Below are 19,090 nucleotides of genomic sequence, written 5' to 3' on the forward strand. Positions count from 1 at the left end.
AGATATTTCTCACAGCTCCAAGTGTGCTTCAGAAAGAGCGTTCAACCACTGACCTCATCCTAGGATTTTCAGAGGATGTTTGAAGGTAAGGTCTGAGACCATCAACATGAGGATGCATTTGCAGTGTGCTATAGCTCCTGAGTAGTGACCTTTGGATACTCTGTCAAGCTAAAGGACAGTGGTTTCGTCATCACTTCCAGATAATGGAGAAAATCTGCAACAGGAGGTGCTAGCGTTATTTGCAGATGTTTAGTAAGAGCATAGTGTCAGGTGAGAGGCACTCTAGAAACTAGGGACTGAGTTTGAAAAATTGATAAAAAACCATCCACTTAAGCACGAGACCGTTTCCAGTCATTTCATGGAAGTCTGTTTCCAGTCTTTTATTTTTACTGAGAAAAAGGTGAGTGCATCATGGCTGTAAACTCTTTAAAATGCTTCTCTTTGCCCACCAGCATCACCTGTGCTTTGCTCGATCTGCCCTGCTGTTGTCTTCTCTGTGAGCTGATTTCATGCAAATCTCTACCTGTCTTAGTTGTGGGGATGTGGTTAGGGGAGGGAGGGATGCGCAAAGCTGTTTGTCACAGCTATGTCCATGGTGTTAAGCTTTTGCTCTCTTACCAGGTCCTTGCCTGTGGGTGAATATATGTAGTGAGAAAGACCTGATCCCTTCTGAACTTGGCAAGAAAATTATTGAGAGGTGGATGTGTATTTTCCTACTGCTACTGTTTTTGCGTACATCCGTGAAGACAGGACTTGAAACCAGTTTGTGCATTTCTTAGATGCTTTGTCATCTCTCTTGAGCAGGATAGCCATCAATAGTAGTAATGGATGTAGAGTGATCAAGGAAGATGAGGGTGGATGTCTGATGTCATCTGCCTGCTGTTCAGCAGTGCTGCTAAATTTTCCTGTCCCTGTTTGGACAATACTTTGCACAAAGTCCTCATTGGCCCATTAGATATAAGCATCATGATAATTAAATGAGTAGAAAATAAATAAAGTATCATCACCTGCATAGCCTGAGTATGAAGATGTAGGATAGCTCTATCTTGCGTGCAACTGGGACTGTCTTTCATGCTAGCATTTGGAAGCATTCATTACTTTGTGCTTACTGCTGGGAACCTTCTCTGCCCGTTTGGGAAGACATGCAGCCCCAGGAAGCCAGCAGCACGCTTTCATTGGCAGCACACAGCAGCCAGGGTTTATTGTAGCTACCAGGCTCCAACCAGGGAGGATCTGTAGACCCTGTCCTTTCTCTCTTGCTTGTTTTGAGCCAGAACAGCATTTGGCTCCTGACCGTATTTGACTCTGCAACCACAATGGGTCATATCGTGCCCTCGGATATTTCAAAGGAACTCCGTAAGTACGCGGCTATTGACATCAGTGTTTGGCCAACACTCTTGTTTTTCCAGGTGTGTCTTCCTGGTTACAAAGGTTGAATTTCAAGGTACGTTCCCACATGATGACAATATATCATCTCTCCCAATTGTATCCCTTCTAAAAGGGCATTTCTTTGTCCTGCTGGTTTTAATTGTTATGTATGCTTAATTCCTGCTCAGTCAGTAGTACACAGGATGATTCATATTCCCAAATTCACTTGACACTGAAAGTCTAAATCTGTTATGCTTTCAGAGAGGGGAATATATTATAAACTGTTGAATTCTATATCAGAGAACAGAGGTGAATAAAAATGGTGGGAGAATTGTAAATTCCTTCTATATGCTTCCTAACACTTGTGGTCAGAGACTGTAATAAACAATAAGATATCGGGCTCATTACTCTAATTACTTTGCGATAAGAACACATTCTTCTCTTAGTATAAATAGCCATTGCTGCTATTGCAGCAGTGCAGATTCACGGCAGCTGAGAATGTGGCCTCAGTGCAAATGCTGCGCTTTCTTCCTGCGCCATGCTTTTGGAAACAAACGCGTTTTCTTGGATTAGAATTGGTTGTGACTTTGAAAGCTGTTTAATTGCTTCAATTTCACTGGAAGTCACTAGAAGTTAAATCCTTTGTGGGGTTCAAGCTCAGGAAAGTATTTAGGCTTGTACAACAGCTCAACTGTTTGAGCAGAGCTTAGATGAATACACAGGTCCTGAGATGAATGCTTTCCAAAATCAGTGCCTAATTCATGCCTCTCCTTTAAAGCTGATTTGGGATCTAATATTAAATAGTGCAAAAAAAAAAAAAAATCTCATTCCAGCAATTCCCATCCAGTAAAAAAACTCCAAAACCAACCCAACTGTTTAATGACATTGTGGGGCTTTGCTGTTATTGCAGGAGCCAAAGGTAAGCGGGATGCAGACTGAGTTATCAGTGTTAGTACCAAACTTGAAGGTGCTTTATCAGATTATGAATGAGGTGAATGATAAACTGGGGTTGAGAACCTGGCTTTATGTGGACTGCTTAATAAGAAGAATTCCCTGGTAGCTTTCTCCTCATCTATCAAAGTTAAGTTTTTTACTCTTGGAATAGATTATTTATAATAGATGTTTCAGGGAGGGTAGGGGCAGAGGACCATTACTCTATTCCTTTTTTTTAAAGAGAAATAAATAGCCCTGAAAGCAGGTAGTAAATTTTTACATTATAGATTAGTTAATATAGTAAAAATAAACTGTACAGTAAATGTAGGGACAAAATTGAGTAGTAAATTCTTACTACAAGGTGCCTTCCTTGTTCCCTTGTAAATTACTTAATTTCCTGCATTCGACGTGTCGATCCCATTCCCGCATCCACCTTGCATTAAGAATCAAAGTGAAAACCATCAGCTGCAGCAGTCTATCACTTTGTGTTTCCAGTGGAGATAATTTAAGTATAACACAGTGACATTGAATATTGATAGAAAGATGACAGGCCGTGATTAAAGTTTTGTGCCGGGTAAAATAAATGGCTGGAGGATTGAAGAGAAAACGACAAAAATATTGTTCAGTATTGTGTGGTATCTTGTTTTTTAATAACACTAATTAAATGTCCATTATTGGTTTTAAGCACTAGAAAAATTGTTCTTCCTCCATGTTTTGAACAGGCCTTTCAAGAAAAGAAAAAGCCGGTATAAAATATGTACATTTCACATAAAATACAAGGTGGTAGTTCTGTCCTTAAGATGCTGATATCAGGCAAGGGAAAGATGTCATGATTCTTCACAGATTGTTTTTAGATTTCAGTTTAGATTTTAATCCTTCAGTATCCTGGATGCAATAGGTAATGCTTTACTGAGTGGAAGAATTTGTGGATAATGAGTGTAGCTGATAGACTAATTTTTTTTTTAAAACATTTGGCAGAAAATACTCTTAGATATTTATGTTTTTCTGTTTACTCAGATCACTGTGAGAGGCCATGTGTTTTTACATGAGTATTATTTCTTATTTGTTGTTATTAGCCTCTTTCTATGAAAAATTCTGGGAAGGAATTTTTCTAAAAATGTTTTATGAGGTCAGTTCAAGTTAATAGCGTTTGAAAGGTCTGAGAAAATTCCTTAGGAATCTTAGAATCCATCCATCATAATAGAATGTGTTTATCCATTTTTTTCTTTATTATACAATTTATGGAATTGGTGGTGTAACCTCATTATGCATATGTATAAAATGCCCCAAACTGATTTCAAATATTAGTGTGAGAACGTAATGAATATTCACGTGAGAAATATTTTGACGTGTTACATATAATTTTGATTTTCTTTATGTTTGTGGATGCCGAGTGGAATTTATGGGAGAGGGTACAACTTATGTCTAGTTCATCACTTTGTTAACATACAGTTATTTGCTGTAAAACATAATACTTCATTAAATCAAAATCTACAGTACTAGAAAGAAAAAGGGAGTTCTGGAAGAAGATCAGATGAGCTGGTTCCACTTGCAGTTGGTCCTGGACAGTGGTTCGCCTCCAGCCTTCCCTCCTAATGCACAATTTGTCTTCTACACTAAAATCTGTATTCTCAATAATGTGTCTCAGCTGCTGATAGAAATCATTCAGCTACAAATGCAAAGTAGGAAACTGCCTACACTCCCCTTTGTTTACCCTGTTTTGACAATTTTGTATGCACATTTGAAAACTCTGTCCCTCATTTTGTAGCACTGTGAAATATATAATAGTTACATGGTACATTGATTTTTGCTCCAGTGTCACTACCATTATGTTAAAAGGAAAGTATTTATTCAAGTTAAAAAGGCTTATTTCCTTCATACATATACATCTTCACATTTGTCCATCCATCTTCACATTCCATGAAGTCCTTCACATGAGGATGAAAAAATGCAATTAAATTTGTGTACAAATAGAACATAGTACATATAAACATAACATGTGATTTAGATGTTCTCAGCTTACTCTTATTCTGTGCACAGTCTTTCATAGGATCTTCATCTGAAGACACTACCTGGAGCTACCACAGGTAACAAAAGGGCAGCGTTACCTGCTAGGTAACAGCACAGAGCGAGGGAGGAAAATAGCGGCAGGGAAGGAGTCTAGAAGTTAGATGCGGATTGTGAGGATTGCTTTCTTGGGCTCTTGTGGTTCTGGTCCCGAGTACTCTCCGGTAGGTCAAACATTACATTTAAAGACCATCAACTACTTGTTTTCTAGATATTGTATGTTTTATAAGGGAGAAGGCAAGGTCAGAGGAGCAAGTTGCTTGTGCCAGAGAAAAGTACTGCAAGCTTCAGACTTTGCCTAGGAGTTCTAGCTAGTCTCCAAGGTAGGTGTTAGAGCAGATTGTCATCTGACAGGGCAGCGTGGAGTCTCCTGGCCTTCTGGGAGTGAGTCTTGTTTTTGCATGGAGAAGTGCAATAATAGTGCTGAACAGCAAACGAGCATTGTCAGTGAGCTTTGAAATAAGGGCGTAGGAAGAATGTCTCTTACACTGGGGGACAACCACACAATCGGAACAATATGAAGTCAATTAATGAGATTTTCAGCTCCTGAGGAGATTGGAGAGAAGAGACACAATGCAAGGAATTGAATTGTGAAATTGAGGTTGTATGAAGGGGTTTATAGTATTAGAAGGACTTGCAAGAAGAAAAAAATAAAAGATTTTGATTTCAGGTGTTTAGAAAAGGTAACTTTCTAGTGCACAGGCCAAGGCAAAAACCAAGTTTTGCTGTTTGGGCAGAGTCCAGGTTTTCTTTGTCCCTTTTCCTGCACCTTCTTTCTTCTCTCTCTTATGTTCGTCAGCTGAGAGCTACAATGTGATGAGCCCTAGCTGTACCTTCTCCCTTATCAGTCTGCCATTGCACACCGGCCAGACGGGGAAAATAAAGTTATTTATCTGTCTCCCTCTCCTTAGAGCCTGGTGTGACCCACTGATAGGAACATTGTAGTCCTTGGTTTGTTCAACAGATTGGTTGTAGGCATGTTAAAATATAACAGCTGAGGTTAAAGATCAAGAACAGATTAGGTTGGAAACTGTTTTTTATGAAGGAGAGAACCAAAACATATTCCTGAAGTAGTAAATACTTGTTAAATGTAAGAAGGGCTATTAATGCGTGACTGTGAATATGATAAACCAAATCAGAGTAGATTTCTGCTAACAAGAAAGCAATATGCTTGCCTGCCTTCCTCTAAGTATTATTACTCCATACTTTCTTTTACTTGCTGCCTTTGTTCACTCCATGGCTGTTGGCTTAAGAAAAGGCACAAAGACATAACTAAATGTAGCATAAGAAGAGCTGGTTCCTTCCCTGTGGTGCAAAATATAAATAGAAGTGAGTGACCACAATATAAAGAAACTTTCCCTAGTTCGTACAATAGATCAACAAAGAATGGGGATATAGAGCAAGTCTTTTAATTTGCATTGCCATTTTCTGCAAGCCTCAAAACTTTCCAGTCATTTTAATTGTTGTAATGAAAATCCCTGTTATTTCTGCCAGACTATTTTTGTTGCATTTCGTTTGCCGCCTTGTCAGAGAAAACTGCCTTTAGGGTCAGTGAATGCAGTGTTAACATGTGTGCCAGGTACTGGGAAAAGGTAAGTACGTGCTTTCCTGAATCTGCACCTTAGTGTGGCTCACCTATTAGAGGGAAGTTGTCTAGAGTATTTCTTCTTAGTGATGGTTTGAGTCCCCTCATGAGTTAGCTTTCATTTATGCAGTTTCTAAATAGATGTCTTGTTATGTAGCCTTTTACCTTCAGTCTCGCTCTCTTGGCGAGAGACATCTTAAGATGTGGCTTCTTAACAGGGATTTCCCTTAAAATAACCAACATCATCTATAAATACACAGTGTTGACCTCAGGGTGTTATAAACCACTTTTAACAATTCACTCACCAAGGGGCATTCCTAAAAACTAGAGATGATGAGACTTACAAGTAGTGCATCTCCCCGTGTTGATTCCGATTGGCTTTTGAGGAGATTTTTGGGGGACTTCATTTTGGTTTGTTTTTTAAATAGTGTTCAATGTAAATTTCTTTGGGCTATTTTTACATGGGGATGTTTTCATTTAGGCTATAATGTTCAGGAACTGAATGTGCCTTGTGTACGTATGCAGAGCCCTCAATAGGAAAGTCATGTTCCCATAGTTCCAGTTAGCACTATAAATAGTTTTAGAATAATGTGCTGAGCGCTACATAGAGAGCCCCCATTGGTATCTCTGGGAATCTTGTGAAAAGGCAGAGGAACAATGTTCTTTGGACTTCAAGGAAGAGAGAGAGAGAATCCTTGCTGGATATGACTCTTGACATGAATTTCACCCAACATTATGCGTAGATTGAAGATATCCTCTAGTTTCCTGGTACCCCTCAGTATCTGGTGCTGTTTGCTAGAAAACTGCTTGAGACTTGGTAAAGGCATCTGCAATTACTATTTCAATTGCCACTTTATGAAGAGAACTCAAGGATAAACCTCTCTGTTCCACATTCATTTCCTCCTGTCCATAAACAGCTCTGTTTCTCTGACAGCTCTTTCATCATCATCAACTTGACCTAATCCAGAATTCTCCCTGCTGCGTCCTTTTCTGTTGCTGTGGATATCTCAGCCATTCTTCAAGTCAACTTAGGCCTGCTCTTGTAAATTCTTTCTGCAAAGTATCCTTGAGATAAGACCTGTCCCAGCTAGCCATTCAGCTAAAAAATTACTCGGGTTGAGTCTTGCATCTCACTTCAACATCCGTTTCCCTGGCCATGACTTGACAAAAGCAGTCTTGCCCTAGTCTCATCCATTCCAAGTGCTGTTGCCACTGCAATGACTGTTTTTTATCTCTCTTTTTTTTAATTCTGTGTTTCTGATAATTTCACTTCGTTTGCTTTTCTCTATTGGTCCCCTCTGTTCTGTCACATCAAACACAACTACTAACCTTCAATGTCAAGGCTGTTCACAATCTTTTACCACCTCCTCAGTCTTTTTTTTTTTTTTTTTTTTTTTAAATCTCAAAAGAATGACTTTCATCTACAGATGTTAAACCACATTGGTATCTATCACTTGCCCTGTTTTTATACTAGCATCTTTTGCCTTTCTTCCATGGAGCAATGGAGATCTTAGATATCCACTGACCTGTTTTGTTGGCCTCCTGCAAGTCCTTAAAATGCTCATTCACTGTGATACCTCAGTGTGCTTGGCAGTGATTAGACTAATTAGTTACTGATGTAAGTAATTAAGCTGTTGTACTGTAACTAATGCGCTATGTTCAGTCCACTGTTGTCTCAGTGTTTCTTTCAACATCCTCATCTGTATCCTAGCTCTTGTTGCTTGTTTTAAACTTAAAAGTCTTTCTGAGCAAAGGACCATCATTGTAATCTGCTTGGTGTTTGTACAAAGTCTGGCGCTTTGGACTTGTGAGCACTCTGGCACTTGGAAGTTCACAATCAGCAGGTGATTAAGGTATGCTTTGTTGTCGCTGGGTCTGTATAAATGGTTGATGGCTTGTGATTTGTTGTGGATTCCAGCAAATTATTCTTGGCACCTCCATTGAACTTGCCACATATACTACTTGGACAGTAATGTACAGACAGGCCTATAACACCTAGAGGTTGATACATCATAAAATATTTATAAGTACAGGAATAATATAAAATCCGATCCAATCTCGATCCATCATTTTGAAAAGTTGCATACCTGAAAAAACTCACTGTACTCAGTACAGGCATCCACATACTTTTGGCTTTATGGAGATGCAAATGCACTTTCAGTGTGGATTGAACAGGAACAAACCAAACTCTGAAATTCAGTTGAGCTTGATTTTACACCTGATGTAAAAGCTAAAGATTTTTGCATGATGGTGACAACATAATTTTTAATAATTATTTAGTATGTGTTTCTGTGTCAGCTATTTGCAGCTTTCAAATAATTTTCATTTAAAAAGTGTTTGAAAAATGCTTCTAAGCACTGAATTTCAAAATATGTACTAAAAGATGCAGAGCCCTTGGGCTTAGGTATATTAAGAATATCCAGGTATATGTGTGTTCTCTGATTTCAGTTGAAAAGTTCAGTGTAACATCTTAGCATCTTAGTCCAAGATGTGTCAGAGTTTTATAGATACAGTGATAAAACAAAGATGTCCTTAAAATAAAAGCAAGCTCTTAGTGGTATGTTCAGTAACTGCTGATTGCTAAAATGGATGTAAAACTTGGATGTAATCAAAAGCATGGTAACTGATGAGCTGAGTCATGGCTGAATAACAACAGCCCAAGCACCATTACACTATACTTTTATATATGCTATTCATCTTCTCCACTGTGAATATGACATACATCACTATCTCTGCCCTAGTTTTGTCAATAGAGCTTTTCATTAAATTGAATAGCCAAAACAAGCTATCCACTGGAAATTATGATTTAGGTCTCTAGTGTATTTTCTGAGCCTTTAATAAGAAGCCATATATAGCTGCAAACAAACTTTTTCAAAAAACAAGTAAATGGATTTATGTATATCTGTAGGGAAATGTTTTGACTGTGTAACCATGATGATGTGACTGACAAGTAGAGAAACAGAGGGGGGTTATTTTATTTTTCTGGCTTGGTAAGTGCCACCTGGATGGAACACAGAAGTGTAATCCAGTGAAGATTTTCTTTTTTCCCCTTTCTAATTAGAGTGATACTCTGAACTCCTTGGGGGAGACCAATTTGTGGACCTCATGCTGCATTCTGCCTTCAACGAACATATATACTGTCTCTAAGCACAGATCAAATAGCTCAACTGCCGGAGCTTAATTTTGCTCTCAGTCTCAATTTTACAGCTTGGCGTCTTGTAGAGTTAAAAATGCACCTTTGTTAGATTAATGAATTCATTGCGAGCAGTGCAGGCTCCTTTATCCGTCGTTTAGAATAAAAGATAGGCTGGTATTTAATTTAGTCAGAAAAGTTAAAATCAAATAGTTATTTTCTTTCTTTTAGTCACTTATAATTGCTTACAGTTATATAGAAAATGATATAATTTGAAAAGCACTGTGAAAAAAAAATATTGCGGTTATTAGATATTAGCATTCAAATCTGTCTGGAAGCGTGTATTGCCATGGGAATTGGCGCTTCTGAGTCCCATCCCAGGCTCTGCCACTGATCTGTTGTATTTTAGCAGGCAGCCTAATCTTTTGGTTCCTTAGAGACAACGTGTATTAAATGGAGATATGACCACATCTCTTATGAGCAAGTGGGATGTTAATATTCAGTGTCTTGTTCTGAAAAACTGTCTGTGGCTAGAATTCCCTTCCCATTTACTGTAGGTGAAAATATCTATTGGACGGATCTCAGAAGCGGTATTTGTAACATACGTGGACATCTCTGAGAGATGATCAATGGAGTGAAAGTATGAAGAAATTTGGTATTTTGAATTTACTAATACTTTTGTTTTTTCTTTGGTGTGATTACAAGGTGGAAAAAAACCAAAGCACATTAGTGAGTAATAAGGACAACACTCAAAAGTGTAAGACTGAAGGAAAGGAAGAGTATTATAGTTTAATCTGATTCACTAGAGTTGAAGCCAGCACATTTCAGTCTAACAAGACATTTAGTGTTCCTATTTTCCAAAAATTAGAGCTGATTTAATGCAGTAAATAGTGTGATTGTTCGTACATGATCTTCTACATCAAATTCAGGAAAACCACATGGCTGCTTTTAGGGTGACAGGCCTGTGTATCTGATAGCATGAAGGAAGCTCTGATTGTGATCGCAAGACCCCTGGACTTGCATCCGATCAGGAGAAGGTCACATGCAGCCAGTGTACGCTGTACAGCCGGAAACAACATCTTAGCACAAGGGCTTTTTTATGGTATTGGCTATGTAATGGGGCCATAATTTTACTGTGTTTCACTTTGAAATAGCTTGTGTTATCTCTGTGGAAGTATTTGAGCTGCTGTTGTTTTTTCATTGTTTTTATTTTCCTATCTAATAATAACCAGTCAGCCCAAAAGTTACTTGAAATAGCAACTATTCTCCCTGAACTGCAATTTTATTTTCTTTTGGCTTTTATTTCAGCTGCGGGAGCCAGCTGCTCCAAAGAGTGTGGGAAGCTGACTTGGAGGCCTGTCAGCTGTTGATCCGAGGGTTTCAACTGAAAGAAACCAGTTGCTGTGGTTTTGAGGAAGAGGAGAACCAAATGGATGAGATGGAGATGACTGCTGATGGCCCATCCGATTCTGAAAAAAGAAAAGAAAGTCACTTTTCAAAGGGCACAGAGCGGGGCACTGTTCCCTGCCCCAAACACAGTGAGCTAAAAGAGGTAACTGAAATATTTTACAGCTGCATTTCAAGCAATACTGCTGGTGTTCCTTTTGAGAGGAGTTGAATCTGGGTGACGGGTTAGCAGGGCAGGTTAAGTATGAACTTAACATCTGGCCTCCAATCTGGGACATGAATAAAATAGCTTATTAGCTTCTCAGAAGCTTTTCAACCCTTTTTTCCTTTCACCATCAGTCTTTTTAAAATGTGGAAATTATTCAGGCAGTGAATACAGAATGTACATAAGGATTTAAAGGAAAAACGATTAAGTATTTAACACAAATTATCAGCTGTTCCTCATCTCACTGATGAGTTTCCCTCTGAGTTAATTCTGCTGACTTGCTAGCCTGGATCTATGTTAACTGAAGTGGGGAGAGAGTAAGTTTTCCTTCCCTAGTGAAATGGTCAAAGGCTTCCTAGCTCAGATGCTGGTAGGCTTCCAGCATCCAACAAATATTAAAAGGAGGAAAAAATCATGAGGCTTAAAGGTTTTCACAGATTTCTTTTAAGTTTTTCTGTTCTGCTCTGGAATGCCATTCTTGCTTAAAAATGTACAGCTACCTCATAATCTTTTAACTGCACTGCCAAGGTAAACAAGCTGTTAAAAAGCTTCATCACCCAACAGCACCACTGTGACAAAAAACCCTCCAACAGGAGTTGTCAGTTTTATTACTTTGGAATTTGGTTGACAAAAATTGTGTGCTTACTTGCACCTGGTGTTAAGAGCCCTTGAACTGTGTGTTACAATGAAAGCTGATGCCTAATTTTGCATTTATACTGGCTGAGACTTAGTGGAAAGCAGGCCCTTGCCTTACTGTAAAATCTCCTCTTGTTAGTAAAAGTCTGTTTTTAAATTAGGCTTCAATAGTAGTTGCAGCCTTTTCCTAGGGAAAACAGTTTATGGACTGACTCCACATAGGAAGTATCTTTATCGGAAATGGTCAGCTGTGGCTTTTTTTTTTTTCCCCCCTCCTGCTCTTCCCCCATCGTTTCCCTGATGAGTCCGCTGAAGTAATATGAGCAGTTCTGTTGGTTAGGGAAAGCTGCACTCCTCTTTCAAAAGTGCAGCTGAGAAGCTCTGGAGGGTTTGGGGTTTTGTGACTGTTTCTGTAGCACTCTTGAGATCTGTGCTGTAGATGATCACCTATTTCACCCCTGCCAGTCCAGGTTGTTTCCCTGAAAATCAGCATTGCTACCTTAGAATGACATCTAGGCAACTGAAGTGAGGTGACTTCTGGTTCTGGAGAGAGGTGGCAGGACTCAGAGGGACAGGTTGCCCATATGTATAATGGAAGAGGAAAGCGTATTTGCAGTGCTTCCGTTAAGCTCTTCCTTTTGAACGTTCTTTTTTGATAATTTCCTCTTTGTCTCTATCAGTCATAGAGGGAACTTAGGGAGACTTCAGCTCTTCGTCTAGGTGCTTAAGCTTTGTGGTATAAATGCCTTTGCCTGAGATCTGCCTGTCCTGGTGTCCTGAATAAACTCCATTTTAAGAATGTGCCAAAGTCCATTCAGAAACCGATATGTATATATACATGTGAAAATGTCCATCAGTGAAGGAACTGTGGAGGTATTCCTTCATCTATTCCTGCAGCGCTCCTAGGACTGACAAACTCTAAAGAAAATAACAAAACTGCTTCTTTTTATAAGAACGTTAATTTGTTTTCCAGCTTCTAGAAAGAGTTGAACACCACAGCTATTTCATCACAGCTTACTTGACTAGCCTTCATCTGCTTCAGTGCTGCCTGCAGCTTTGACCATTGAGGCAAAGTTGTGCATCAGTGACAGCTGCAACCCATTGCAACCATAAAAAACCCAACACAGAGATTCCATCATGGTTCTGGGATTAGGGTTGGTCAGCTTGCTTCTATACTTTCAGGAGCTGGCATGTTTTCCTTGTTGTGAGGTATAGAAGTTTTACCCAAACAAGTACACTTCAGGTAGTAAAGCGTGATCTCAGTAGGAGTGACAGGCTGTATCTAAACTTAACAGCGAAGAGCTATAGCATAACATTCCCTAACATCTCCTAGTAGTTCATCACAAGGCAGAATATAAAAACAAACAAAAAACCTGACGCGTTACTTAAAAACTGGAAGTTAGCATGATTTGTAACATGTTGAAGTGCAAGAGAGAGTATGTCTTGATTTGTAAACGGACTTAGTTGAAAGACAAACCACTTCTGTAGCATATAAGTGCTCTGTTATAGGGTATTGTATTTTTTTATTTAAAAATAATTTAGTGTTTGTGGCAAAAAATAAAGTAGTGGTGTGGCTTTTTTAAATTTAGCCATTTATGTGACTTTTATGGAAAAACTTGTTGTGCATTAGTAGTGAACCTTTTTGTAGCCATTTATCATCAAGTGGGGATACCTAATAGAAAAGCATGTATTTGCCAAAATACATGGCTTGATATTATTTAACAAGGCTGTGGTGTCCCTGTGAGGGCAATATCTTGTGGTTGCCATGTTTCTAGAATGACTATTTTCTTCTGTTGGTCACTGAAACAAGAAGAAAGAGTGGTGTTCTTTGTATTTAGAGGTTACTGAATTACTTGCTTCAAAACGGTATAGCAAAAGGTGATAATAGCATACGTATGCATATATGCCTTGGAAGGTACATTTCATTCCCAGGTGATTGATTTACTTTATGGTGAAATGCTATAAACGAAGCTCTCCAGTTATTTATCATGTCATATCTGGCTAAGTATTACAGTGGAGTGGATATTGGTTTTGCTGATGTATACTATAAGTACAGTTTTCTTGCATATAACTGTATCTTACTGTATAGGTTTCATTAGAAGACAAAGAAACAACTAAGACACATAACAATAACAAAAGCAAAATAGATGAATGGAAAGAATCCTTCACTTAGATCCTCAGATACTGCTTTTGCAGAGGGGCTGTTTTTAATTTTTAATTAAATATCCTCACTAGATCATAAAATATGATGTGTTCTGGTATAAAATACATAAGGTACAAATTCTTTGAAAGTTCAGATATTTTACTGTCATGTGTGAACACAGGTTTATTAACTGTCAACAGTTACTTTATAGTCTTCGTAACTGTGTTTGCTAAGACGATACAGATTTTTTTTTTTTCCCCTCAGTTTGTTTATGTGGTAGACTGTGGCATCCCAAAATAATCTGGTAAATCAGGTTTCCTTTATAACACTGACAATCGCATGCTTTGGCAGCTCAGCTTGTTGAAACATCACTACTAATTTTTTTGGTCAAAACTAAATAAAGTGAGGCCAGCAAAAATCATCCTGTGGAACACTCTGAGTTACTTAAAAATTAAGATATCCTCCTCTCAATTACAGATAATTCATTAGATTATAGTATTTTAAGAAAATGCTGAAGCAAAGTTATGGACAATATTACTCGGCTCAATCATGTCAAAGTCAGCTTGTTGTCTAATGTATTTGAGATTCTTGAATTTTCATGTAAGCATGTACTCTTCAGCTGGTAGCTATGTTGATGAAATTAGGGTGCCCCCATCATTGCAGTTCCAGTTTGTCTTTTTGTGACTAATTGGGCTTGATTTTCTCCCAAGTCTCTGAGGAATTAAAGATGGGTTCTAGTTTTTATCCTAGAAATGTTCCATACTTTTAAACTGACTGCAAATTATTTTGCCCAGGTGACATGTGAGTGAGGTGGAAGTCGCTATGATCATTATTACATAGTTAGATACATATCTGGGTGATTTCTAAAATATACAGTAACATTTCATTTCTCTTCAGATATTAATGCTTGCTTGTTCCACTCCTTATGATATCTTGCTTTATTCGTTGCTTGTTGATAATGTATGTGTAAGCAAAACCTTTTTGTAACGCCAGAAACACCGATGATAACTGAGAGGTGGGTGTGTGTGTGCTGGGACCTCCCTAACACCAAGTAGCTTGATGACCATGAGTATGTGTGCACCTGCAGGCCTGAGTTCCTGACCTATCCTTTTTTCTTCTTCTTCTGCTATCTGGCATGCTGTGCAGTGCTCCCTCTTAATCACTATGAAGGAAAGAAACACCTACTAGATTTCAAGAAAATTGAGGGGATTAAAGTTACAAGGTAAAATCCAAAATTCAGTAGTGTTACCTTTTGTAAGTCAGCGGTTTTGGTACTTATCCCATCAGAATTCTTTGTAGATCATTTCTCACTTTTTCACCCTAAAAGAAGCAGAGAGCAGGGGTAAGAGTAAGGGCTGCTGTCTTTTCCTCATCTCTGCACGCTTCAGTTTTGCCATCTGGGCCGATGTTTCGGGGTCTTTTGTAGAGCACTCTGGTGTTGGAAAGATGTTCTATAATTGGAAAGCCTTTGCTTGATTCCCTTTTTTATTTAAGATCCTGAATGTTCTAAGTGATACTAAGTGGACAATCATGAAAAAATAATAATTAATATTTAATGTGGTGTCTGTCATTAAAAAAAGTCATCACAGGATACAACACAAATTTTTCAGAATTTAGCAATACCAAGCACCAAGAAAGCCTCTGTCAGCAGACTGTAACTCATTACTGTGCATTGGGGTAGCCTGTGGTCCAGGAGGCAAATGCGCAATGTCTAAAGGACAAAGCCTTTAGAAAGCTAAATAAACTGTGCCTTCATTTGAGTTTTAATTAAACATTGTATTTGTAGAGCTTCAAAAATAATTTGGAAACTTTAAATTTAATCTTCCTTTTAAATGTCAGCATTAAGCATAAGTGAAAGTCAACGTTTGAGTGTTTTTTGTTTTAATCCAAGCTGGAAAGGATTTCTGTGGCAACAGGCAGCTGGCCTGTACACAATGATCAGATCATCATCGTTGTGCAGTAAGCTACCCTTTAGCTGCCCGTGATGCTGTTGTGCAGTATCTACTGGTAGAAATGCTAACTCCTTAGCTAGAGATCGTAGCATCTCAGTAAGCTTAAAGCTTAAGTGTATTGTGCAGTAAAAATATAATCAGAAAATTAATATTACTGGTAAAAGAAATCTAAGCAACCTCTTTTCAGGTAGATTACTGAAAATAGTACCCAGTAATAATAATGATCTTATGTCAGAGTAATGATTTTGTATTTTATTTTTTATATATATATATATGCACATACCTGTGATATTAAGGATTGCCCTACCAAAGTAATATGCCTATCTCAGTTTATTTAAAGATTATCAATACTGTTACGTGTGATAAGTATTAATGATTTTCCAATAATATTAACATCAAATTTCTTTGCTCAGCCAATCAATGAAATGTTGGCTAATTTCTGTTAGACTTTACAGATGAAGCAAGTTTTGAAAGAGGAACTGGCTATAGATAGCATGTGTTACCAATACAAAACATCAGGGGGATGTCTCGTTTTTCCTACCCAAAATCATTTACAGGGTTTCTGCCAAAAAAATTTCTGTAGACTCTTGAATGGTTTATAGATCCATAAAGCTTGATAGAAAAGTCTATTTCAATCTATAGTTAGTCCTTCAGTTTTAAAGGCAGTATTCCTTGTGGGTTTTAACTGGGAAGCCAAAGGCAGGCTTTAATAAAATGTATTCAAATTTAGCTTTAAATATTGGGTGGCTGCCACTGCTCCATTATAAATGGAATTGAAATGTTTCATGCATGTGAAGCAAAATGATGTAATTGTTCAGCTTATATAACTTTTTAATGTGCTATATGGTTTTTATAAGTTCCATTGAAATCTTACTGTTTATATAGCATGTATCTACTGTATACTTAAGAATTTATCTCTAACAGGTTATGGAAGACATTTCATTTGGAGCAGAGGGTCATTTATCTGAGGTAAGTGTTTTCTAGGCAGTATAAAGTGGTGATATTGTACAGACGTCTCTGGGTCTCAATTAGAACTAATGACATTTGTTTTTGTAGTATTACCTTTGGGTAAAAACGGCCAGAGTGTGTGAGCACTTAAGAAAAGCAACACAGGCACAACCAGAGTGGGTCTGTTTTGTTTTGTTTTGTTTTTTCTATTGAAGATAATGGCAAAATTGTGGTGTATTTCAGGAAGTTTCTAGTTAAATCCTGTGCTAGTGCTTTTAATACATACCAACAGCAGGATGAATGTGTTGGGGAAAAGCAGGACCGATATTATTTAGCCAACCTCACTGTAGCACTGTAATGATGCTTAAGAATGGAACAAAATCATGATGCTTTACTTATTTCCTTCTGTACCACTCAAAATACCTTTGAATTTACTTTTGAGGTATAAAAGCATACTGCAGCAGAATACAGGGTAATAGGAATTCCATCTGAATAAAAATACTGCATATTTGTCATTTTGCACTGTTTTCATAAATAAAAAGATGTGACATCCTCGTCTATATATTTAAGAAAGTCTGGGATAATTGAGTAACATGAGATGCATTTCCTGTGAGAGTAAGTGATGAGAAAAATCTGCTTACACACAAAAATCTGTCTACATACAAACTAAGAGGTTAGATAATATATGTGTAAGCAGAGTTATACTGGTTCTAAGAGCTGTACTGATTCAGTCTGGTCCATTTTTATATCGGTATGCCTTGGGCTGCAACTTACTTATTAGGGAAATTTAGTATCCAAGCATTGTGTCCAGCCAGCAAATTAATTACACGGGTAGGTAACCCCCAGCTCACCTTCCATAACAGCATACATGCCACCTGTCAAGTACAAGTGACAAGTGCTCAGCCAAGCAAATATTAAGTAAATAAATAAAAAATTGCATTTTGAGATGAGTATTCAGATGAGGCGTTTCTTTGGATTCCCACCAATGAATCCAAAGACTGTGGAGCAGCTGAAATGCTCCAGGAAAGATAATGTAACCGCGAGACCGAAGTCAGATTGTTGACCTTGTGTACAAGGAGAGTGTGACATGAGAGCACACCTAGGATAGACTGCTTGGCTGTGTGTGAGTTCAGCATAAATAAAAACAGGAAGCCTTGAGAGTGAAGGTGAACTTTGCAGAAAATGCAAATAGCCTTTCTTATCAGTGAACTTTGCTGTGAATTAAAGCAAAACTGTGCAGGTGCTTGTGTGCAGAGATGACATGAAATAGGGGCGGGTAGTCCCACGGGATAAAGGTAGCAAAAAGCCCTACTGCCAGCAGGACAAAATACCGAGGGCACGTTGGTAGTGATAGCTGCCAAGACAGCAGAATATTTGCTGGAAACTAAAAATTGCATGTGGTCTGGACCAAAGCAAGCGAGAGTACAACAGCATGCTTGTGTCCAGCGGTGATCTGCACTGATAGCTATAGCACAGCCCAGCCCTTGACTGAAGTTGTTCTTTTGCTTAGCAGATGTGCCCAGAGCGTGTGAGTGTGATGTGTGTGCTGGGTTTACAGATGCACCAGAGCTCACAGGCACAGAGAGCTGCCACTGTAGAAGCATTCACCAAGAGCTTAATATCTTAGAGTCCTCAGAAGCAGAGGAGTTTTGCCCTTTTGAAGTTTCGAGGAAACAAAATGCATAAAGAGAATAGAGAGCAACAATACAAATAAAGGAAATGGAAATTTGCTAGCAAGGCAAGCTCTACCACACAGCCACAGCTGGATTGATGTTGACTTGTAGACAGCTCTCTAAAAGCTCTATGAAACTGTCAGCACCCTGTACCACGTCAAGGCTTTGCCTATATGTTCCTTTGATGCTCTGGTCCCCAATCCACTCTCGTCAGTCTCCCCGCTGCCTGCAGGAGAGCACCCCAGTAGTCATTCCAGATTGTTGCATCTTAGTGACTCGAGAGCAGAGATTGGGAGTGAACAATACTGGGAACCACCTATAAATGATACCAGCTATGCTGACTCCTAGCACAGCAGGGTGTGGACACTAGAAAACAGTTTGGTGCTTTTGTTTCTTTTCCAAGTCTTGGCCCATTCTGAATTTTTATTGGTAAGTCAGAAAGTAGCCTCATCCTCCCACAGCAGGAACTGGAATTGTCCCAGTGCACACTCATTTTAGGAAGTCTGTGCTCAGGGAAGATCTTCAGTCTACTAGAGATGAAAATGGAAAGACTGCTGTCACCCAGACCACAGCAGGGTGCTGGAAGGCAGTGGAAAGCTCTATTTCTGCGTAGATGCTTTTCCAAGGACACTCCTCTATAGCTGTAATGGAAGATACATGAGGGGAAGAATTGCCAACATCGGGCTGTAATTTTGATGAGTCATTTAGCACTCCCATGTGTTGTTGTATCCCTGCAGAGGAGGAAAGGGGATCAGTGCAGCAAAGGGAACGTGGGAAGAGTGTGTGATGGTGGGGAGGAGGTAGGTCACAGTTGCAAAACAGCTGTTGGGAAAGCTTTATGTCTGAATTGTTGCATATGAGAAACTGAGGAGTGTGTTGTAGTGCTGCAGTCTCCTAAATGTACATAAACAGGCTGATGGAACAAGCTAGAAGCCTCTAAGTGGAGGGTGATAAGAGCAAAAGTAATTGGGAAACAACCTTGATCCCTTTTCTGAGAAAAGCGGATAACCACCTCCATGAAAGAAAAACTGACCTAAACA

At 38.7% G+C, this 19,090-nt stretch overlaps 1 protein-coding gene across 11 annotated transcripts in view; it reads left to right on the top strand.

The window, feature by feature from the left end:
* The window catches only part of DISC1 (DISC1 scaffold protein), a 208,207-nt gene that overhangs the window by 171,531 nt on the left and 17,586 nt on the right, over positions 1–19,090 (top strand). For 10 of the 11 annotated variants that reach the window (XM_054821736.1, XM_054821746.1, XM_054821745.1 and 7 more), the window contains 2 exons: positions 10,395–10,638; positions 16,354–16,398. In XM_054821736.1, the coding sequence (XP_054677711.1) occupies positions 10,395–10,638; positions 16,354–16,398 (289 nt within the window). The remainder of the gene's footprint in view (positions 1–10,394; positions 10,639–16,353; positions 16,399–19,090) is intronic. The other variant, XM_054821737.1, reaches the window with a different exon arrangement.

The sequence above is a fragment of the Grus americana genome, chromosome 3 (assembly GCF_028858705.1).
Source record: "Grus americana isolate bGruAme1 chromosome 3, bGruAme1.mat, whole genome shotgun sequence".
NCBI classification, from domain to species: domain Eukaryota; kingdom Metazoa; phylum Chordata; class Aves; order Gruiformes; family Gruidae; genus Grus; species Grus americana.